Source organism: Palaemon carinicauda, chromosome 30 (assembly GCF_036898095.1).
Source record: "Palaemon carinicauda isolate YSFRI2023 chromosome 30, ASM3689809v2, whole genome shotgun sequence".
Classification (NCBI taxonomy): Eukaryota; Metazoa; Arthropoda; class Malacostraca; order Decapoda; family Palaemonidae; genus Palaemon; species Palaemon carinicauda.
Window position 1 is genome coordinate 85,166,732 of NC_090754.1, and position 24,547 is coordinate 85,191,278.

At 42.8% G+C, this 24,547-nt stretch overlaps 1 protein-coding gene across 5 annotated transcripts in view; it reads right to left on the reverse strand.

The window, feature by feature from the left end:
* Positions 1 to 23,706, reverse strand: part of LOC137623855 (protein kinase C-binding protein NELL2-like) — a 29,616-nt gene extending 5,910 nt beyond the window's left edge. The window contains exons 1-8 of one of the 5 annotated variants that reach the window (XM_068354666.1): positions 23,407 to 23,706; positions 22,034 to 22,063; positions 21,143 to 21,172; positions 19,684 to 19,713; positions 19,217 to 19,288; positions 18,805 to 18,885; positions 18,237 to 18,353; positions 17,023 to 17,145 (exon numbers count right to left, since the gene is read on the reverse strand). In XM_068354666.1, the coding sequence (XP_068210767.1) occupies positions 19,227 to 19,288; positions 19,684 to 19,713; positions 21,143 to 21,172; positions 22,034 to 22,063; positions 23,407 to 23,554 (300 nt within the window). In that variant the 5' untranslated portion in view covers positions 23,555 to 23,706 and the 3' untranslated portion in view covers positions 17,023 to 17,145; positions 18,237 to 18,353; positions 18,805 to 18,885; positions 19,217 to 19,226. Of the gene's footprint in view, positions 1 to 17,022; positions 17,146 to 18,236; positions 18,354 to 18,804; positions 18,886 to 19,216; positions 19,289 to 19,683; positions 19,714 to 19,777; positions 20,257 to 21,142; positions 21,173 to 22,033; positions 22,064 to 23,406 lie in introns of those variants that run through there. The other 4 variants (XM_068354664.1, XM_068354661.1, XM_068354662.1 and 1 more) reach the window with 4 other exon arrangements.
* Between the last annotated feature and the right edge of the window lie 841 nt (positions 23,707 to 24,547).

Below are 24,547 nucleotides of genomic sequence, written 5' to 3' on the forward strand. Positions count from 1 at the left end.
TATCGTGGTAGATTTCCCCTTGTAGAGTAAGTGCCAAGGGCTTTGAATAAGTAAGCATTGTGACCTCAATAAAGGTTCAGTGGGGATGCAACTTCCTGCCCCCCCTGGCAGAGAAGTCCCAACGGTCCATGCCGAAGATCAAAGTGGTCATCGAAGGGCTACTCACCTTGCAGAGAGTACATGAAGACTCGGAGACAAGACAGAATGGTCAATATTCGTATAGGAACATTCTCAATAACAGATAAGTGGTGGTTAGGCACTATATTTCATAGCTAGAGAACGGTCTGGTCTCGAAGATATGGCGCAAGTAAGTATTCAATTAGGAATATTACACAGCATAGGTGAGTATATAATATGGATAGAACCTATTATTCTTCTTTATTTTAAAATAAAGGGGATAATGAAACTATGACAATCATGTACAGTATTTCATAGTATGAGTACGAGCGGAAAGAGACGCACAAGTAATAAAATAGAAATTTTATTTCACAATTGCTGTATATAGAAATAATAAATGCAATAAAGGATGTAAAGTTAATTTACAGATAAATTATAATGTACATAGTAATGAGAAGACTTCGCTCTTTCAAATTATTAGAAAGCACAAGTCCCGTAGGAACATCAGTCTTTAAATAAGGTAAAAAACACATCATGCTCTAGGCATGTGGCACTCATGTGACGACTATGACATTTCACCTTGTAAAGAACAGTCTATGAAAAACACTAAGTGTCCATGAAATCACTACGTATCACACGAGGGTCAACATAGGCACCCGAAGAGTTAAAGTCCCAAGTAACTCGCTGTTCTATGCAGAGTTAACTGCAGGTTTCATAACACTACCTGCGGCTACCACGAAATGTTTGACTTCATGCACTTGTTTCGCGTAGTGCTTGAAGAAAACACGCGAAGATTTCCATCCTGTGAAGCTCTTGAGGCTTTCGAAATCCATGCTCTGGAAAAAATTCAGAGACGACGCGACTTTTCTAGGATCGTGACCTGCGGGTGTACTGTCAGGATCCGCTCTGCGAATAAAGTAGGTGATTTTCGCTCTTAGTTGTTTCAGTGACAGGTCACTACCCGATGTTTCTCCTTTGAAGAGTTGGCCTCCACCAAAGTCAGAAGTTCTACGAAGATAGACCTTGAGGCTCTCTACCGGACATAGAGAGGCATCTTCTTTCAGGGGGCAGATTCTCCAAGGGCCCCATCTCTTGGTGGGTAGTTCATTTTTCGCGAGAAACGTCGGATCAGGGAAGAGGGTAAGGTCTCCTGAATCGGTAAACGGGATGTGACCCTCGTCTCTTGATAATGCCACTATTTCAATGACTCGGGCTCCTGAGGCAAGAGCAAAAAGAAATATAACCTTTTGTGTCAGATCCTTGAGAGGGCACGAATCGTTGTCCAAGTTGGAGGCAAAATGGAGCACCTTGTCCAGGGACCAGGAGATAGGTTTTGGCGGTGGTGCTGGGCGTAGACGAGCGCATGCCTTCAGCAGTTTATTGAAGATGTCGCTGGACAGATCAATCTGGAAGGCGTACAGTAGTGGTCTAGTCAAGGCCGATTTGCAGGTAGAAATCGTGTTGGCTGTTAAGCCCTGTCCATGAAGGTGAATGAAGAGGGACAAGCAAAAATCGATGGTGACTTCCGTTGGATTTTTTGCCTTGATGAATGAGACCCACTTTCTCCAGGATGATTCGTATTGCCGTCTTGTGGATTCGGTCTTGTATTCCTCGAGGAAGTCTAGACTTTTCTTCGAGATCCCAAACCTTTTCTTCGCGGCTAGGGAGAGAAAATCATGAGATGAAGGTCCCTGACTTTCAATGATGAAGCGAAGACAGTCGACTTCTGTACTTGCTGGGAGAGAGCTGGGCCCGGGAGAGGGATCAGCGTGGGCTGCAGCTCCAGGACCAGGGGGTACCAATTGCTCCGGGGCCACTTGGGAGCCACTAGGGCCGCTGTCTCTTTGAAGGTTCTCAGTTTGGAGAGGACTTTCAGCAGAAGGTTGGTGGGAGGGAACAGGTAGATCCTGGACCATTTGTTCCAATCCAGTGACATGGCGTCCACTGCTTCTGCCTTGGGGTCCTCGTACGGGGCCACATAACGAGGAAGTTGATTGTTGTCGCTCGTTGCGAAGAGATCGATCTGAAGTTCCGGGACTTGGTGAGAGATAAAGGAGAACGATCTTGCGTCTAGAGACCATTCCGACTCTATCAGGCTTGTCCGAGATAGAGCGTCCGCCGTCACGTTGCGGAATCCTTGTAGGTGAACTGCAGACAGGTGCCATTTCTACTTCTCTGCCAGGCGGAAGATCGGGAGAAGCACCTGATTTATCTGGAGCGATCTCGAGCCCTGACGATTGAGACATCGGACTACCACTGAGTTGTCCAGGGTCAGACGAATGTGGGTCGAGGGAGGCGGAGAGAGTTTCTTCAGCGTGAGAAGGACCGCCATGGCCTCCAAGATGTTGATGTGAAACGTCTTGAATAGGGGAGACCATGTTCCTTGAGCCTGTTGTTGGTGGGAGTGACCTCCCCAACCCTCCAGCGAGGTGTCCGTGTGGATGTTGAGAGATGGAGGTGGGTGTTGAAGAGGAATGGACCTTTTCAGGGCCTTTGCTTCCGACCACGGCTTTAAGAGTAACCGAAGTCTGTTAGGGAGCCGTCTCTTGAGGTCTCTTCGAGCGATGGATGCAGAACGTCTCCAGACTCCCGCGGCATCCTTTAGCTGTGCACGCAGCACTGGGTTTGTCACTGAGGCGAACTGTAGAGAGCCTAGAACTCGTTCCTGCTGACATCTTGAGATCCGCTTGGATTTCAGCAGGTGTTTGACAGACCCCGCTATTTCTTTCCTTTTCTTCTGGGGAATGGAAAGGCGGTGTGACTGAAGATTCCACTGGATTCCTAACCATTGGAACTTCTGAGCTGGAGAGAGGCGAGATTGCTTTGTGTTTATCTTGAATCCCAGGTGTTCTAGAAACTGGGTGACTTTGTTGCAGGATCTTAGACAGCCTTCAGGCGATGTCGCCCAGACCAGCCAGTCGTCGAGGTAGGCCATCACCTGGACGCCGCGGAGGCGGAGCTGTTGAACGATGGCGTCTGCCAGCTTTGTGAAGATCCGTGGGGCCACGTTGAGCCCAAAGGGCATGGCCCTGAAAGCGTAGCTTTTCCTTTGGAGTCGAAATCCTAGGTAGGAGGAAGCATGGTGGTTCATTGGAACATGCCAGTAGGCATCCGCCAGGTCTATCGAGACCGTGTAGGAACCTTGAGGCAGAAGGGTCCTTATCTGTTGAAGAGTCAGCATCTTGAACTTGTTGTTCGCTATGAACTTGTTGAGGGGGGATAAGTCTAGAATGACTCTGAGTTTTTCGGAGTCCTTCTTGGGGACACAAAACAGTCTCCCTTGGAACTTGGTTGACTTTACCCTCTTTATCACCTTCTTGTTCAAGAGTTCTAGGACATATTCTTCCAGGAGGGGGGTTGACTGTTGGAAGAATTGCTGGAAGGTTGGGGGTAGTTGAGTCCAGCTCCAGCCTAGACCCTTCTTGACGATGCTGTGTGCCCAGGGATCGAAGGTCCAACGATCCTGGAATTGGCGGAGTCTTCCTCCCACCGGAAGCACTTCATTGCTTCTGGCTTCCCGAGGGCTTACTACCTCGGCCGCTAGCTTCCTTTCCTCCTCTGCCTCTGGAGGGACGGCGAGATGCATCTCTGCCTGCACCTCTGTTTGAGCCTCTACCTTTGGGACAAAAGGTAGTTGACTGCTGCTCAAATGCAGGGGTGAAGACCGGCGACTGTGACAAGACCGGTTGGGTGACCAATTGAAAGGTCTGTTGTGGCTGAGCAGCCACTTGGGGAGTAGCGGATCCCGGAAACTGCCGTCTCTGTTGACGTTGCTGGGGTTTCGGCTTTGTGGGTTTCCTCTTAGGTTGAGGGCCGTCGTCCTGAGAGGATTTCCTTTTCTTCGACATGCCCCATCTATGGAGAAGGTTCCTGTTCTCCGTGGGGGCCTTGTCGGTGATCTCTTTCACTAAGGAGGAGGGAAAGAGGTGTTTACCCCAGATGTTGGAGGAAATCAGCCTCCGGGGTTCGTGTCTCACTGTAGCACTTGAGAACATGAATTCACGACAGGCTCTATGAGCCTTCGTGAAACTGTACAGATCCTTTACTACAGTCGCCAGGTGTGTTTTGGCGAGGACCATGTAGTAGTCAGGGACCCTAGTGTCACCGGCCATGACTTCGAGCTGTACTTGGAGGGACATAGATGCGGCGAGCCTTTCATTTGTATCATGTTCCCGACGAAGGAGATGATCGTTAAGTTTCAGGAGGTCCTCGTTAAACTGATGACCAGCGACGTCAGGCTCTAGTTTCCCCACTACAAAGGTTGACTGGACGTCTTTCCAGTGTCTAACATCAGGGGGAGTGGTCAGGGAGAATGGTCTGCACTCCTCCAGTGCAGGGCAAAGTTTCCCTTCTTCCACTGCCTTATGCACCACAGTGAAGGCCTTTTCCAAAAAGGGGAAGGTTGCATCGTCTGGTGTGACGTAAGTCGGGTGCTTTTTGCTAAGCGCCGGTAGTTTAGAGCAGGTGAAGCCCCTACTTTTCACCGTGTTGGCTAACATAGCCTGGGCCTTCGGGAGATCGAACACGATAACCTCCTTCGGTTCGGTCTCTTCTTTAGAGGCAGGTTCAGACCTAAGTCGGACGTAACAGTCCGGGTAAGCCTCAAAGTTAGGGAAGAATTCCACTTCTTCCAGCGCGATCGAGCCGACCTTATCACTAATGTAGATCTTGCCCGTGGTGATCGGCATACCTCCATGGGTTAGTATCCAAGCATGCGGGGAGGTCCTTAACCGAAATCCTTTTAGGTTGCTTCGAACTTCCCATGTTGGACGTGAAGAACTCATGTGTCTCGTGGAGTTTCTTATCCATGAGAGCCTCAAGCATCTTGAAGATCTCCTGGGTGTTGGATGGGGTAGGATCCGGGGTAGCAGATGTAGACGGGAGTGATACGTCCGTCAGTGTAGGGGTGGATGTTGGAGCGACCTCCTGCTCCGACTCAGGGTATTCCACCTGATCTTCCTCATAGTCCAGTTCTTCGCCCATGAGGTTCCTTTCCGTGTTCTCCGACACTTCCGACATATGTTCCACGTTGTCGGAGTCTAAACGGCACTCATGCATGGACTGAGCCATGACCACATCCGGTTCCACCACTATCTGGATGGTGGGAACTTGATTCTTAGGGACCACTGAGTCTGGAGATGCCTTCGGGAAAAGCAAGGCCCTCAAATTTTCGGTGGCGAGATATGGTCCGGTGGCGTTCTTCTGGAAGCCACGCACCCACTTGCGCAGTTTCTCTCGAGCAGTGTCCCTTACCTCCGCCGAAGGAGGATCGTCGAACGCTTCAACCAGACAATTCTTGCAGACTGTACAGTGCTGCGGGTCCCAGAATTTTAGTTCGCCTTTCTTATTGGCGCAGTGGGCGTGGGTCTGACACGCCGTGTGCCCGTAGAAGTGCAGGCGCTTCACTCCACAGAAGTTGTGGTCACATTTGATTTGCTCCTCCTGTAAGAGAAAGAGAACATGAGTATACGGAAGTCATAAGAGTGACTTACATTACTCTAAAGTTGAATTTTAAGTAGTTAAATTTTTAACTTAACATTAATTAATTTATAAAATTGTAATGTTAAAGAGTGGAGCGGGAAATGAAGTAGATAGACACATACTTGTGCATCCCGCCCAGCTGGTTACTGTAACCTTATCAGTAGGCAATTTCGTTTGTGACCGAGGACACAAGGCAGAATTCTTCATAGATCGCCAAGGAAGGCAGAAGGTAATTCTAGCAGAGATTGCCTAAGATGTATATCAGGGACTGAGACCACTCAGACCATTATAGTAAAAATTGGGGGTTGTAGAAGACCCCATAGGATAACGGGTTCCGGCAACCAGCTGCGCTAAGACACACACAGCATGCTGGAAACTTGTGATATGCAAGAAGACAGCACGGCCGTTAATAGAACGGTAAGACAATACCTATCCATTGGGGTAGCTAAGCTATCTGGTTGCAGTGTAGGGCTATCAGCATGAAGTTGATAGCTGGGAGAAGGGGTGCAAGTCTCTTGGCGTCTCCGGAGGGCTCCGGCAGACCGACGGCACGCCGGAGGCCGCTCCAGCAGGATTTATGGCATTAAGGAAGACATATAGAGAAATCAGGTGTAATGCCAGCTTGGCGGCCGCCGGCACAGCGGTGTCACGCCGGCAGGGGGCGGAGGCTCCGGCCGGCTTGGTGACTAGGTCATAGGATAAGGAAGGGAGTTATGGTATACCTGGACCGCCGGCAATCAATGCCGGCACGCCGGAGGCCGGCCCGAAGGAGGGACAACCGAAGCTAGGTAGTGAAAGGGTAGGCCATCGGCTATATACCGACAAAAGGCGGCAGCCCTCCGGCACTCGGAGGGCTGTCGACTAGGGAGGTTATCTAGGAATGTGTCACCAAGGGAGGGCGGTATCGCCGGCAGTAGAGGCGGCAAGGGACCGGCACCAGGACAGGGAGAGAGACAGGAGGGATGGAGGGGTAAGAATACGAACCCCTATAGCATCCCACCTGAGTGAGTGTACCCATGAAAGGGGTGAGCCCTATCACCCAATGGCAGGGGGCCGGCAGTCGGCCGGATGCCAGAGTAGCCCAAGGGAGGGCCAGGGTACACCCAAGAGGGGGGGAACCCCTGCGGACAAATCGCTTCCAGTGGCTAACCCCATAGGGCGCTATGAAGGGTATATGTACCAGAGCGGCCTGCCCACAGGGACTCAAGATAGCCTTACTCCACCCTAAGGAGGAGTTGTAGGACTAGGGACAGATATGTATAGGCTAGACCATACTAAGGGATAGGGGGGAGGGAGAAGAAGAAGGGTCTTCCATAGGGGAGGCTCTGTACGAAAATGGCCACCAAGGGAGGGAGGACGCTCCCTAGCCTAGGGTAGGCAACCTGAATAAGCAAGCAAAGTACAGAACTAGCCCCCCCCCCCCGCCCCCCGAGGCCTAGCCTAGAGAAGGGATGTTAAACCCCAAGCTAGGTAGGCTGGAAGACATATCGCAGGTTGCAATGAAGGTCAGGTAACCTAACCTCAGCAACTGAGGGAGGACAGGCCGTTCCTCTTTCTCGGACGCAACCCTAAGGGGGGATCATTCCCTTAGGGAGGACAGAGAAGCGATAAATACTCTGATACGGACTTGATCCCCTTACGTGGTAGGGGGAGCATGGCCACGCAGAGGGAATGCCCTAAGGCAGGGGGTGAAGGGAGCATATAGAGGTCCTACATTTAGGTTAGGTTAGAAAGGCACACTATCAAACCGATCCCCTATATGGTCCCTGAAGGCGAAAACACTTGCATCACAGTAAACAGTATCATAAATAATGCCACTATCTTCATAACTTAACCTAGGATCACTGGAATATATCATGCATGAACACTGGTGCTAGGCAATCTGGACTAGGGGCTAAGCTAGCAATCTAGTATGGGGTCAGACGATGACCGATAAAAGAGCGTCAAAACACGATATATGAAGTTCCTAGCTATGAAGACTAAATAACTAACAGTATCAATTAGTTATAAGGCCGGAATAAGATGTTCAGGCTAGCTAAATAAGGCATGCAAGGGAACAGCGACGCCATAAAATGGCGTGTCCGGTAGTAGCACAGCTCCGCCAAAAAACATGAAATATCTCGAAAAGTATAAGTTACTTTACGGTCAGAGCTTATTTAAACAATACTGGGACCTGGTACTCAACTTTCCAGAAGAAGACGAGGCTGAAGGTAGCGACATTACGAAGATGCAAGCCGATAAAAAAGCACAAGGGAAAATCTGTCTTAGCAAGGCAAGCTACTAAAAGAAGGATGAGGACGGACGTGAGGTCATTTAGCAATGGCGCCCGTTTGTTTACGTTTCGAGTACCAAAAGTAGCCACGGACGAGTGTAGCTGTGGAACGGCTCCCCAGTTATTCTCCGCCCCTCCATATCGAAGTGTTAACTCTATATGGGGTGCAGATAGCTATGTGGTGTGTTAATATGTTATTTTGATAATAAAATAAATTTTTGAATATACTTACCCGGTGATTATGATAGCTGCAGCTCTGCTGCTCGACAGAAAACTCTACGGAAAAAATCCGCCAGCGATCGCTATGCAGGTAGGGGGTGTACTTCAACAGCGCCATCTGTCGTCCAGATACCCAGTACTCATTGTAAACAAAGAACTCAATTTTCTCCTCGGTCCACTGCGTCTCTATTGGGGAGGAAGGGAGGGTCCTTTAATTTATAATCACCGGGTAAGTATATTCAAAAATTTATTTTATTATCAAAATAACATTTTTCAATATTTAACTTAGCCGGTGATTATAATAGCTGATTCACACCCAGGGGGGTGGGTAGAGACCAGCAATAAATGTTTACATTATTATGAGCTAAGGATTTTTTATTTCATTTTAGAAGTTATCAAAATAACAAAAACAAAATAAATAGGTACCTGGTAAGGAAGTCGACTTGAACAATTACTCTGCCTTTTTAAGTACGTCTTCCTTACGGAGCCTCGCGATCCTCTTAGGATGCTGAGCGACCCCTAGGATCTGAAGTATGAAGGGTTGCAACCCATACCACAGGACCTCATCAAAACCTCTAATCTAGGCGCTTCTCAAGAAAAGAATTTGACCACCCGCCAAATCAACCGGGATGCGAAAGGCTTCTTAGCCTTCCGGACAACCCAAAAACAACAATAAAAACATTTCAAGAGAAAGATTAAAAAGGTTATGGAATTAGGGGATTGTAGTGGTTGAGCCCTCACCCACTACTGCACTCGCTGCTACGAATGGTCCCAGAGTGTAGCAGTTCTCGTAAAGAGACTGGACATCCTTAAGATAAAAAGACGCGAACACTGACTTGCTTCTCCAATAGGTTGCGTCCATTATACTTCGCAGAGATCTATTTTGTTTAAAGGCCACTGAAATTGCGACGGCTCTAACTTCATGTGTCCTTACCTTCAGCAAAGCTTGGTCTTCCTCACTCAGATGTGAATGAGCTTCTCGTATTAACAGTCTGATAAAATAGGATAAAGCATTCTTTGACATAGGCAAAGATGGTTTCTTAACTGAACACCATAAAGCTTCTGACTGTCCTCGTAAAGGTTTAGTTCGTCTTAAATAGAACTTAAGAGCTCTAACAGGGCATAAGACTCTTTCTAGTTCATTTCCAACCATATTTGATAGGCTTGGAATATTGAACGATTTCGGCCAAGGACGAGAAGGTAGATCGTTTTTGGCTAGAAAACCAAGTTGTAGAGAACATGTAGCCGTTTCAGATGAAAATCCGATGTTCCTGCTGAAGGCGTGAATCTCACTGACTCTTTTAGCTGTGGCTAAGCAAACCAGGAAAAGAGTCTTTAAAGTGAGATCTTTAAAGGAGGCTGATTGTAGCGGCTCGAACCTTTCTGACATGAGGAATCTTAGTACCACGTCTAAATTCCAAACAGGTGTAGCCAAACGACGCTCCTTCGTGGTCTCAAAAGACTTAAGGAGGTCCTGTAGATCTTTGTTGTTGGAAAGATCTAAGCCTCTGTGACGGAAGACTGATGCCAACATGCTTCTGTAACCCTTGATAGTGGGAGCTGAAAGAGATCGTTCTTTCCTCAGGTATAAAAGGAAGTCAGCTATTTGAGTTACAGAGGTACTGGTCGAGGATACAGATACTGACTTGCACCAGTTTCGGAAGACTTCCACTTCAATTGGTAGACTCTAAGGGTGGATGTCCTCCTTGCTCTAGCAATCGCCCTGGCTGCCTCCTTCGAAAAGCCTCTAGCTCTCGAGAGTCTTTCGATAGTCTGAAGGCAGTCAGACGAAGAGCGTGGAGGCCTTGGTGTACCTTCTTTACGTGTGGCTGACGTAGAAGGTCCACCCTTAGAGGAAGAGTTCTGGGAACGTCCACTAGCCATCGAAGTACCTCGGTGAACCATTCTCTCGCGGGCCAGAGGGGAGCAACTAACGTCAACCTTGTCCCTTCGTGAGAGGAGAACTTCTGCAGTACCTTGTTGACAATCTTGAACGGGGGGAATGCATATAGGTCTAGATGTGACCAATCTAGGAGAAAGGCATCTATATGAACTGCTGCTGGGTCCGGGATTGGTGAGCAATATATTGGGAGCCTCTTGGTCATCGAGGTTGCGAAGAGATCTATGGTTGGCTGGCCCCATGTGGCCCAAAGTCTCTTGCACACATCCTTGTGTAGGGTCCATTCTGTTGGAATGATTTGTCCCTTCCGACTGAGGCAATCTGCCATTACATTCAAGTTGCCTTGGATGAACCTCGTTACTAGTGAAATGTTTAGACCTTTTGACCAGGTGAGGAGGTCCCTTGCGATCTCGTACAACGTCATAGAGTGGGTCCCTCCTTGCTTGGAGATGTACGCCAAAGCCGTGGTGTTGTCCGAGTTCACCTCCTCCACTTTGCCTTGAAGGAGAGACTTGAAGCTTTTCAAGGCCAGATGAACTGCCAGTAGCTCCTTGCAGTTGATATGCATTGTCCTTTGACTCGAGTTCCAAGTTCCCGAGCATTCCCGACCGTCCAATGCCCCAGCCTGTGTCCGATGCGTCCGAGAAGAGAACGTGGTTGGGAGTCTGAACAGCCAGGGGCTGACCCTCTCTGAGGCTGATACTGTCCTTCCATCAAGTCAGGGAAGACTTCATTTTCTCGGAAATGGGGATAGAGACCGCTTCTAGCGTCTTGTCCTTTTTCCAGTAAACAGCTAGGTGATATTGAAGAGGACGGAGGTGTAGTCTTCCTAACGATACGAACTGTTCCAGGGATGATAGTGTCCCTATCAGACTCATCCACTGCCTGACTGAACATCGTTCCTTCTTTAGCATGTTCTGGATGCATAACAGGGCTTGACTTGTTCTGGGGGCCGACGGAAAAGCCCGAAAAGCTAGACTGTGAATCTCCATCCCTAAATACACAATAGTTTGGGATGGGACCACTTGAGACTTTTCCATATTGACAAGGAGACCCAATTCCTTGGTCAGATCTAGAGTCCACTTTAGATCCTTCAGACAGCGACGACTGGAAGAAGCTCTTAGAAGCCAGTCGTCCAAATAGAGGGAGGCTCGGATGTCCGCTAAATGAAGGAATTTGGCTACATTCCTCATCAGCCTCGTAAACACAAGAGGAGCTGTGCTTAGGCCAAAGCACAGGGCTTGAAACTGGTAGACAACCTTTTCGTAAACAAATCTCAGAAAAGGTTGGGAGTCTGGGTGGATGGGGACGTGGAAGTATGCGTCCCTTAGGTCTAAAGAGACCATCCAGTCTTCCCTTCTGACCGCTGCTAGAACGGACTTTGTGGTCTCCATGGAGAACGTCTGCTTTGTGACAAAGACATTCAGCGCACTGACGTCCAGCACCGGCCTCCACCCTCCTGTCTTCTTTGCCACTAAGAAGAGACGGTTGTAGAAGCCCGGGGTTTGATGGTCCAGGACTTTGACTACCGCTCCCTTTTCTAGTAAGAGAGACACCTCCTGTTTCAATGCTCGTCTCTTGTCTTCCTCTCTGTACCTGGGAGAGAGATCGATGGGAGACGTTGCTAGAGGGGGTTTTCGTACAAACGGGATCTTGTACCCCTATCTGAGCAACTTCACAGATTGTGCATCTGCGCCTCTCTTCTCCCAGGTCTGCCAGAAGTTCTTGAGTCTGGCTCCCACTGCTGTCTGAAGAAGCTGGCAGTCAGACTCTGCCTTTAAAGGACTTGGTTCCTTTCTTCTTCCCACGTCTCCCTTCGGCACGAGCACCTCCTCTGCTGGAGGCTCTGCCACGAAAGGGCGGAATAAATCGGGACGCTGGAGTGTCCATCCTTGGTCTAGCTGACAAGGTAGGCAAAGGGGTGGGTTTGCGGGCAGAGGATGCAACCAGGTCATGAGTGTCCTTCTGTATCAAAGAAGCAGCAATCTCCTTAATCAAGTCCTCTGGAAAAAGGCACTTAGAAAGAGGAGCAAACAGAAGTTCGGATCTTTGACAAGGTGTCACTCCAGCTGACAGGAAAGAGCAAAGGTTCTCACGCTTCTTGAGGACTCCGGATACGAACGATGCAGCAAGCTCATTAGACCCGTCACGTATGGCCTTGTCCATGCAGGACATGATGAGCAAGGAAGTTTCCTTCTCTGTCGGGGAGATCTTCCTGCTCAAAGCTCCCAGACACCAGTCTAAAAAGTTGAAGACCTCGAAGGCTCTAAATATCCCTTTCAACAGGTGGTCTAGGTCCGAAGATGACCAACATATCTTAGAGCGTCTCATGGCTAGCCTGCGGGTAGAGTCTACAAGACTTGAGAAGTCGCCCTGGGCAGAGGCAGGAACTCCCAAGCCGAGAACTTCTCCCGTGGCATACCAGACGCTCGATCTGGAAGAGAGTCTAGCAGGGGGAAACGTAAAGGCTGTCTTCCCTAGACTCTTTTTGGACTGCATCCATTCTCCTATCACTCGTAAAGCTCTCTTGGACGAGCGTGCGAGGACGAGTCTAGTAAAGGCAGGCAAGGATGACGGCGTACCTAATACAAACTCTGACGGAGGAGAGCGCGGAGCCACAGACACAAAATGGTCCGGAAACATCTCTTTGAACAGAGCAAGAACTTTTCTAAAGTCCAAAGAGGGTTGCGTGGACTTAGGCTCGTCAAGGTCCGAATGTGGTTCATCAACGTGTGCCGCATCATCATCATCAGAAAGTCCATCATCCGAGTATTGAGGAGGAAGCGGCAATGGAGTAGGTAACGGCTGGTTAGCTGAGTCCGGTCGCACGGGTGCACGCGTGACTGAACCGGACGCAACGTTATGGAACTGTTGCCCAGTCTGTGAGCTGGCAACAACCATAGCAGCGCGGGGACGCACAGCGTCTACTCCAGACTGTCTAGTCTGATGTGGGTGAGCAGTGGCAACCACACTGGGTTGCGGAGGTTGACGCACCGCGTCAAAACAAAACAACTCTGACGGTTGTTGTACCTCGCGAACGTCAACGGAAGGCTCCGTGCGTCGCTGAACGTCAACATGCGGCTGGCAGGGCACACTGGAACGCATGGGTGGCGGGACTCTCTCAGCTGGAGTGCGCAAGAAGGTCGCCTCAGCGTCCACAGGACGCACAACCGAGTGTGTGGTTGGTTGTAGGCAAGAGGCTGGTGCAGCAGCAACCTTCTCCGCATGAAAGTCCTGCATCAGAGACGTTAATTGGGACTTCATGGTCTGCAGCAAAGACCACTTAGGGTCTGCAGGAGCAGGTGCGGCGACAGACGGTGTAACTGCCTGAGGCGGTACCGCTTTGCCTCTCTTAGGAGGTGAGCAGTCATCGGAAGACTGCAGCGAGTTCGAACTGACCCAGTGGCTACAACTGGGCCGTTGGACTTGCGCGGAAGGGACCGACTTGCGCTTAAGTGGTCGTGAGACCTTGGTCCATGGTTTCTTGCGAGAAACCTCTTCCGCAGACGAGGAATAAATGGGCTCTCTCGTCTTTGTGTGGGTGGGGCGATCTTGGGTAGATACGCCCGAAACCACGGAGGAAACGTCTGTTCGCTGATTAAAGCCTCTCGAACCCATTGGTCGTACGACATTGCTTCTCCCCTGGACTTGGGAGCTTGCAAGAGGTCCCGGACTAGGAGGACGACAGGCACGAACAGACGAACCCTCAAGCGCAACACTATCCACAACACTATCACTCACTTTATCACTTCCCTCTGCACTTTTACACTTCAGCTCCTTGACGTCCGCCATGAGCTGGTTACGGTCACTAGCCAGGGACTCAACTCTCTCACCCAGAGCTTGGATGGCACGCATCATATCAGCCATCGAAGGTTCCTGAGTGCCAGAAGGGGGATTAGGAGCAACCACTACAGGGGAAGGAATACGTCGTGGGGCATGAGGAGAGGAAAAATCAACAGAACGAGATGAACTTCTCCTGATTCTATCTCTCTCTAGCCTACGTGTATATTTTTGGAATTCGATAAAATCGAATTCCGAAAGCCCAACGCATTCCTCACATCGATCTTCCAATTGACAGGTTTTATCCCGACAATTGGAACAAACGGTGTGAGGATCGATAGAGGCCTTCGGAAGACGCCTTGAACAGTCCCTAGCATTACACTTCCTGAATTTTGGGACTTGAGAAGGGTCAGTCATTTTGAATTGGTCAAAGGGGAATTCAAAAACTATCCAAAGTCATCAACAAATAATCCGATATCAAAAAAAGAATGCAAGGATTTATTGAAGAGAAAGCCTGCACAGCGAAAGCTCAAAACTAGAATAGTGTACTTCACCAAATAGTTGCGAAAACAGATCCAGTTAGCAACAGCGAATTAGTAGGTCTTGCCGGTAGCACGACAGAGAGAAAATTGAGTTCTTTGTTTACAATGAGTACTGGGTATCTGGACGACAGATGGCGCTGTTGAAGTACACCCCCTACCTGCATAGCGATCGCTGGCGGATTTTTTCCGTAGAGTTTTCTGTCGAGCAGCAGAGCTGCAGCTATTATAATCACCGGCTAAGTTAAATATTGAAAAACATGCGTTCCCTGTTGATAAACGATGTCTTAAAGGGAAACCTTTAGGATACTCGCTCCAGAAGTTAGAATTCTGTGATAACCTGTGGTAAAATTCTCTGGGAATATCTTAGTAGTTATTATACCCATGGAAGCTACCAAAAAGGAACCTTCCATCAGGACGTCATGGCTTGAACCCAAAAATATAGGCTATACATATGATCAGCACCCAATCCCCTCTCCACCCAAGCTAGGACCAGGGAGGCCCAGACAATGGCTGCTGATAGGATATATATATATATATATATATATATATATATATATATATATATATATATATTATTATTATTATTATTATTATTACTATCCAAGCTACAACCCTAATTGGAAAAGCAAGATGCTATAAGCCCAGGGGCTCCAATAGGGAAAAATAGCCCAGTGAGGAAAGGAAATAAGGAAATAAATAACTGAAGAGAACAAATTAACAATAAATCATTCTAAAAAAAGTAATGTCAAAAGAGATATATCATATATAAACTATTAACAACGTCAACAACAAATATGTTATATATAAACTATAAAAAGACTCATGTCCGCCTGGTCAACAAAAAAGCATTTGCTCCAACTTTGAACTTTTGAAGTTCTACTGATTCAACAACCCGATTAGGAAGATCATTCCACAACTTGGTAACAGCTGGAATAAAACTTCTAGAGTACTGCGTAGTATTGAGTCTTATGATGGAGAAGGCCTGGGTATTAGAATTAACTGCCAGCCTAGTATTACGAACAGGATAGAATTGTCCAGGGAGATCTGAATGTAAAGGATGGTCAGAGTTATGAAAAATCTTATGCAACATGCATAATGAACTTATTGATCGACGGTGCCAGAGATTAATATCTAGATCAGGAATAAGAAATTTAATAGACCGTAAGTTTCTGTCCAACAAATTAAGATGAGAATCAGCAGCTGAAGACCAGACAGGAGAACAATACTCAAAACAAGGTAGAATGAAAGAATTAAAACACTTCTTCAGAATAGATTGATCACCGAATATCTTAAAAGACTTTCTCAATAAGCCAATTTTTTGTGCAATTGAAGAAGACACAGACCTTATATGTTTCTCAAAAGTAAATTTGCTGTCAAGAATCACGCCTAAAATTTTGAAAGAGTCATACAAATTTAAAGAAACATTATCAATACTGAGATCCGGATGTTGAGGAGCCACCGTCCTTGACCTACTTACAATCATACTTTGAGTTTTGTTAGGATTCAACTTCATACCCCATAATTTGCACCATGCACTAATTTTAGCTAAATCTCTATTAAGGGATTCACCAACCCCAGATCTACATTCAGGGGATGGAATTGATGCAAAGAGAGTAGCATCATCTGCATATGCAACAAGCTTATTTTCTAGGCCAAACCACATGTCATGTGTATATAGTATGAAAAGTAATGGGCCAAGAACACTACCCTGTGGAACACCGGATATCACATTCCTATACTCACTATGGTGCCCATCAACAACAACTCTTTGAGATCTACTACTTAAAAAATCGGTAATAATGCTAAGAAACGACCCACCCACTCCCAACTGTTTCAGTTTGAAAACAAGGGCCTCATGATTAACACGGTCAAAGGCAGCACTAAAATCAAGGCCAATCATACGAACTTCCCGACCACAATCAAGGGATTTCTGTACTGCATTGGAGATTGTAAGAAGGGCATCACATGCTCCAAGGCCTTTCCGAAAACCAAATTGCAAACTAGGGAATAGATGATTACCTTCAGCAAACCTATTAAGACGTTTTGCCAGAAGACGTTCAAAAACTTTAGATAATATGGGAGTTATGGAAATTGGGCGGTAATCAGTGGGACTTGAGCTACCACAAACACATTTACATAGAGGAGTAACATTACCAATTTTCCAACAAGTGCTAAAAGCTCCTCTTCTTGCTAACTTGCGTAAAATAACAGATAACTTTGGAGCTTAGAAATCTGCTGTCTTTATAAAAAACAAAGGAAAAATACCATTAGGGTCTACACCTCCATAAGCATCAAGGTCCATCAACAGAGCTTTAATCTCACGAGATCGAAAAGCTAAACTAGTTAGTTTAGCCTCAGGAAAACAGGAATGAGGAAGTTCAAGTTTTTCATTACTCTGTTTACTGTCAAAAATATGTGTGTGTGTGTGTGTGTGTGTGTGTGTGTGTATGTATACACACACACACACACACACACACACACACACACACACACACATATATATATATATATATATATATATATATATATATATATATATATATATATATATATATATATATATATATATATATATACTGTATAGTGTGTGTGTGCCTAAATATCTAAAAAAAAAAAAAATATCGAAATAACATATTGATATTTCTCGAGAAGCAAGTCTTATAGATGAGATTTCCTTTTTTAAAAGTACAAAACTTTTGCAGACCAATCACCTTGGCATGAATTTCTTATTCTCATATAGCCATCCTGACATATGCACTGGTAGCTGCCCTGGGTGTTGACACAAATTTCATTTCTGCCGCAGGCAAAGTTCCCTTCTGAACATTCGTTAACATCTGTTAAAACAAAGAAGAGTATTGTTTACATTAAGGGATCTGGTAACTCTGGTAATGCATATGGAAGAATTTAATACGTCTAAACTGACCACAATAGGTTGCCAAAATTGATGATAGCAAAGTATTATTCCAACTGGTTTAAAGATTGAATGGGATAAAAGTAAAGATTAGGAATCTCATTATTGATTTATTTATGGTACAGATCAATTAAGCTTTATTACAATAATAAGAATGAGCTTAGAAGCTCTGCATCTATGTATAATGCAATAGTTCTCACAAACTTATTTTGCGGAGTGAGCTGTTAGGAACCACGAAAGATATCTGCAAATTAGACTTCTGATACTTAATGTTTTATTACAGAAATTGGTGGTCCTACCGTATTTTTTTTTCTTTTTTATCGATTTATAACAAGTGGTTGCTTAGTTAAATACACGCTTGTCTATATTTATAGTTGTATCGTAGCAAATATACGCTATATGTCAGTATACTTTTAGCGTAGAAGCTGATTTTTATTATTATTATTATATTAAGATCTAAAACAAGTGTAATGGGATCCCAGAGGCGATTTTCTCATGAAAAATGTAGATAAAGTTTGAAATGTATTAGGTTATTGAAATTATTAAAAGAAATCAAAAGGCCTTACGGCATTCAAGTTAATGATAGTAGAAAAAAACTCACAATCGCCCCTGATAATATAGCAGTAAGCTACAACTTGAATATATATATATATATATATATATATATATATATATATATATATATATATATATATATATATATATATATATATATATATATATATATATATATATATATATATATATATATATATGCGTGTGTGTGTGTGTATAATATATTCGCGAAAACATTTCAGGCAATTAAAAAACAAAAAAAGTTAAATAGTCAGTGAAAATGTTTTAGATAATCAAGAAGGACCAGTCATTCTTCTTTTTACTGATTTACTCATGGACCGTAGAGACCGTTAAAAATTATTTTTAAACTAAACAAAAGTGACCTGCCATTCTTCTTACTGATTTACTTATGGAGCGTAGAGACCGTTAATTAAGACTAAGGCTTTGATTGACACCTACCTTGACAGGTGAAACCGTCGCCATAGTAACCAGGTAAGCAGGTACAATGATATTTCATCAGTTTGTCATTGCAGAGGGCAAATTCACTGCATTCATGGGTGTCCTCCTTGCATTCGTCTGAGGGGATTGAAAATATATTAATTTTCTCTTCTGTTGTCAAATTATTTTACATTTTTTGTTCAGTGTATTTTTAACTGCTTTTGTAACACTAGAATTCAAACTATTTTAGCTTTCTTTCTAAACGACTCTCTCTCTCTCTCTCTCTCTCTCTCTCTCTCTCTCTCTCTCTCTCTCTCTCTCTCTCTCTCTCTCTCTCTCTCTCTCTCTCTCTCACCCACGTATATCTATAGGCCTATACAGAAACGACGGTGAAATTTCAAAACTCGATATCAAACAGAAAAACATCAACTCAGAGCTCAACACAAAACCAATCGTATTCCTCATCTCCTACGCCTATCGACGCAAAGGGCCTCATATCATATGATTTTACAATAAAACAGTAATTCAAAAGTAGCTAAATAAAGATTAATTCCTCTTTGATAAATGAAAAAATAATAATGATATTAACCTGCCTGCATAATGTTACGGAATTCAGACACCTGATCGAGAGTAGAGCACTTGCGCAGAGATTCGCCGATATTTCGTAGCTCTGAAAGATTGAGTTGTGTTAAATGCATCATTATATAAATTCTATAAGAGTTTTATCCATTATGCCTTTCAATTATATACAGTGTGTATTTATAGATATATAGATTCATGTATAGATATTCATATCTATGCACATAAACGTACACATAGTAATGATTCTCAGTGAATATTAATTGCAACATTATTTTGGATATCTTGGTATAGTTAAGTATAAGTTGAAACGTCTGTCGATAAAGAAATTGATATTGTTTTCATGAAAATATTTGGCAAGGCTAATCGGGACTATAAGCCTAATAAAGCTTGGTTAGGTTAGGTTACGTAAGTCTGGTTACCTGCGTCAGTCTAGTTGAAGAAGGATTCGACCTCGTCTCTCTTGGCGTAGTCTTTCAAGTCTGCGAGCTGTCCTAGATTAAGTAATGATAGTTTCTATTAATATTCAGATGTATGTATGTAAGTACACCTGCACATACCCATATATATATATATATATATATATATATATATATATATATATATATATATATATATATATATATATATATATATATATATATATATATATATATATATACATAATCTTTAATTAAGAGAAGTAAAAAAAGGATATATTCTAATAGAGTACATGAAAATTTTCTATTACTAAATATCAATATTTCTTATGTTAAGTTGATTTTCTGTGAACAAAATTAGTCTAAAAGCAATAACAAGAAAATATATGTCACGGTGAATACTGTAGTTTATCCTAAATTTTGGGATTTTTTGCATGATATTTTACAAGAAAATAAAAGCATAGACTGACCTTCCATTGATGTAATTCTCTTCTGAATTTCTGAAAAAGTCAAAAGAAAGTTAAGAAAGGAAATTTAGCTATTTGATACTAGCCTCCCACTTACGATTTTTTCGTTGAACGATGCTGATTGTTCTTATATAGGCCTACCTCCAGAAAATGTAACTACCAGTAGATGATTAGAGCGACAATGGGAGAATATGATTCTCGAACAGTCATTCGAACAATGGAATGACGGGTGTCGAACGTCTGAAACGAGGGTAGAGTGTGCAAACGTCGTTAGAACGTCGACCGATCGACTGGTTGAATGGTGGGCTCATGGAACAGCGATAGGAAACATCAATCGTACATGCGCAATGCCATCAAACGCCTGTAGAGCGACTGACGATAGACTGTACGATCGACAGAACATTGAATGCCAGGTGTGATATAAGGGGACACTGAACCAAACTCAGCCGACACCCGTAGTGATAGGCCGACCTTGGAACCACACCCACAATGACCCTACAGCAGTATGTGATACCCCCGCCACATCACAGATGACCCCGTCATGGTGCAACAGATCCTGGGTCTAGACTTCCTCTTCATGGCAGCTGTTCACCACAACAATGAGTACGAGCAGAATGCCATGCCATGCCATGTAATTAAAACTACAGGCAAGAAACTCTTATATATTGAATTTTCAAATTTGTCGATTTATAAAATTACATCTCTCTCTCTCTCTCTCTCTCTGGGAAAAAATTCTAAAAGATTAGGCCTACGGTTTGGACCTTTTTTTTTTTTTTTTGCTCTCGGAATAACATCCTATTTCAAAAGCACTTGGACTCTTTCTCTAATCTTCTTCCCTTGACTTGAGCAATAAATTCCAATTGTTCTATCCTATGGAATAAGTTAAGAAGTGTCAGTAGAGGTTGGCGCCAAGTTGTTAGATAAGGCTGGACTCCCACTTGAGATTATTACGTGCAAGCCAGCAAACACGCCAACATGGTGGGTGATGTGCGAATATATTTATCTAGCAAATGTTCACTCCTTTCGTCGCCCCCATTGATTTTGGTCGCTCGTAAATTCGCAAGCCTTCGAGCGACGTCGCTCCCCATTCGTCATTTGTCGTTCGATTGCTTGATTTCCAAAATCCTCTCGCAATGATTAAGGTCAAACCTTAATCTTTGCAAGACGCAATGCCCCATGCTTGCGCTTGTATGTTGTCTACTATTTTTCTGGAGGTAACTGACATCAATCAGCGTTCTTCAACTAAAAATCGCAAGTTGTATTCCAGCATTACTGCTATTACCATACTGTATATTCAAAAAAGAAGAGAGAAAAAAACAACAATATATACAATTATAATGATGATTTATTGATTTCTTTACAATCACATAGATTACAAAATTAGTTGATATTTTCTCTGCGAAGTTTCATCTTCAATATATTCATGTACGTTAAAACTACCAATCATAAATTGTTTACTGACCCGTAACAGCAGATAATTTCCGGTGAAGCTCTGAAATGAAAGTGTTTTGTTTGAATACAGACATAGGCCTAATAGTAATGAATTCAAATAAGGGGTTGTGATAACCTACTGTACTTTAAATATCCCCGACTCAAGTACAGCTACTGAGATGTTTCGAGCACAATAGTTTTCAACTGTGCAGTCTTACCTTTATAGGGAACTAAAGACCGCAGGGAGTTGTCAATAGGCCTATCTGCTGAACATACTTGAAGAGGATGCTGGGACACTAATCATTATGTATAATTAAGACAGTAGGTATAATGCTGTAATTAAATAACATGAATACAAACTGTAATTCCATAAAATTATAAAAGAAAAATTAAGAGAATTAACGGTAAATAATGTAATGAGAAATGCAACATTTATGTGAAACGTATATTTCAGTTTATTTATCTAATTACGTGCACTAATGCCAATTATGTACAAACAAAAATAGACTAACAAATACATAATTTCATAAATACATGCACGTACATAGCCATACATATCCACACATACATTAAGCTTACATTGATAACCACACCAGATTCTTGTGAAGTTCATACATGATTGAATTATTGGAATTTTCAAATAAGATAGGCTTTATAGAGAACTGTTTAGATATGCAATTAAGTAATTCGAGTTAAATCTAAAAAAAAAAATTAAAAGCCATGATGTACAAAAATGGGAAATCCTAAACATAAATTGAACAAGGATGTTTGACTTTTTTACATTTAGCCCACTACTCTCTCTCTCTCTCTCTCTCTCTCTCTCTCTCTCTCTCTCTCTCTCTCTCTCTCTCTCTCTCTCTCTCTCTCTCTCTCTCTCTCTCTCTCTTTCTCATACATATCCACCACGTCCCAAAACACTTACCATCCAATGTCATCAGTTTATTCTGGTGATCTGTAAAAGAAAAGTCAATTATTCCATGTACTTTCTGGATTCGCAAGCTATGTAGCCTATACATATGCATGTTTCCATATACAATCTTATATACATGCATACCCTGTATGTATGCATTTACTAAAAGTTGGAACTTCTGAAGTTCCACTGATTCAACTACCTGATTAGGAAAATCATTCCACAATCTGGTCACAGGTGAAATAAAACTTCTAGAGTACTGTGTAGTATTAAGCCTCGTGATGAATAAATCATGACTCTTATGAGCAGTTTTATGAAACAATTGTTTGTGGACGTTTTACTGAGTAGAAGATTCATCTTCTGGAAACGGTTTTATGCTATGTGTGAATGTTTGTGAATTTCGTAGGTCTAATGGCACAACTTTTGTAGATAATCCAGGCGAGATATTCTAGATTAATTATTGGTTTGTAATGTTTAGTATCCAATTTAACTTTTCAGGGTATTTTTAAACACACAATTACTAAACCAAGAAAGTGTATACTAACCAAATCGGTAAGAACTATGAGGGTGCCTATTCTTCAAGTGGTTTAAAATCTCGTTCGTGTATATTGACGATTATTCGCTTATTATTACTTGGTATTTTGCGTAATACACGCCAGAAATATGGCACATAGAGAAATTCGTTTGAAGTTATTGTTCATGCCGTTAGGAAGAAAATAATTTCGAAAGATAACCCGATTGCATTAAAATGATTGGCGGATTATACGTAATCATTATCGTTATGTAATATCAGTTACATTGTCCATTATGTCGAACCTACATCCTATCAATGATTGAACGTTATTCACTACTACATTCGTTTTTTACATAAGTCTCTCTCTCTCTCTCTCTCTCTCTCTCTCTCTCTCTCTCTCTCTCTCTCTCTCTCTCTCTCTCTCTCTCTCTCTCTCTCTCGCTACAGAAGTTCTACGATAATAAGCCGCATGAAAGTTACACCAATTTGACATTAAATTAATTCACAGCTAAAGCTATTGCAGTGAACCTTTTTTTTCTATTATTACTCTAAATGTATTATTACTGCTAATTTGACGACAATGTTAGGTTATTCACATTACTATAACAACGTTTTTATCTTGGCAAATTATTATTGTGAAATTTCATGACGTTATTGCATGATACACACGCATACGCACGCATATATATATATATATATATATATATATATATATATATATATATATATATATATATATATATATATATATATATATATATATATCACTCAAACAGCACCTGTTTACACATAGTTTAAAAATTATGTAAACAGTTTTGCCTAAAAAAATTTAAACCTATTGCAATTTCAAAGCGAAAAAGTGTTACATTACCTTCCAGTTTGTGCAATATCCTTTCGAAACCTTTTTCAATTGATTCCATGAGCAAGGTGTTAGAATTTTCTTTTTCATCAGGTTCATTTGCGTTGCAAAATATCGTTATAACCACGAGAAACAACATACGGACAAAGATAGACTCCATTGCTTCAATTCTAGGAAGAAATACACGACTGAGTGTATACAGTAAATTTCTGGTTGTTAAGTCATCATAAGATGACTTGCTGTAAATTTTGAATCGGCGTATAGCGAAATTCTATAGGGATTAAAGTTTTGATTCCTGTAATTCTTATAACAACATTTGTGATTATAAATTCAAAGCCAATACGTAAGAACAACAAACTAGATTGAAGAAAATATTTCGCCGGAAGTTAAAGGTACGAATCTAACGTACGATAAGTTTAACTTAAATGAAATCAAAATAAAGCGTCTGGCAGCGCCTACTATCATCAGAGTCTTGTGCACATCCCTTCCTTGGAGAGGGACATTATATTAGGGTAGGCGTGAGAGTCTGCAAATTGGTGGGTGGGGAAAGGAGGCTTACTTTGGCGTAACCTTGGGGCGTGAAATGGCATTACAAACAACGAGGCATCACGAAAGAGACACTTATCACAATTGAGTTCATCAACTCATTTTGTATGCTGCGTTACTCCTTGTTATCCTTCCTTCCTTTGCGTTGTGCAAGGCTGAATCGAGTGTCTTGCTCCGAGGAGTTACAAAGGTTTGATAATATATATATATATATATATATATATATATATATATATATATATATATATATATATATATATATATATATATATATATATAGAGAGAGAGAGAGAGAGAGAGAGAGAGAGAGAGAGAGAGAGAGAGAGAGAGAGAGAGAGAGAGAGAGAGAGAGAGTGATATATATATATATATATATATATATATATATATATATATATATATATATATATATATATATATATATATATTAGTGTATGTATGTATATATATATATATATATATATATATATATATATATATATATATATATATATATATACATATATATATATTCTATATATATATATATATATATATATATATATATATATATATATGTATGTATGTATGTGTATATATATGTTTATATATATATATATATATATAT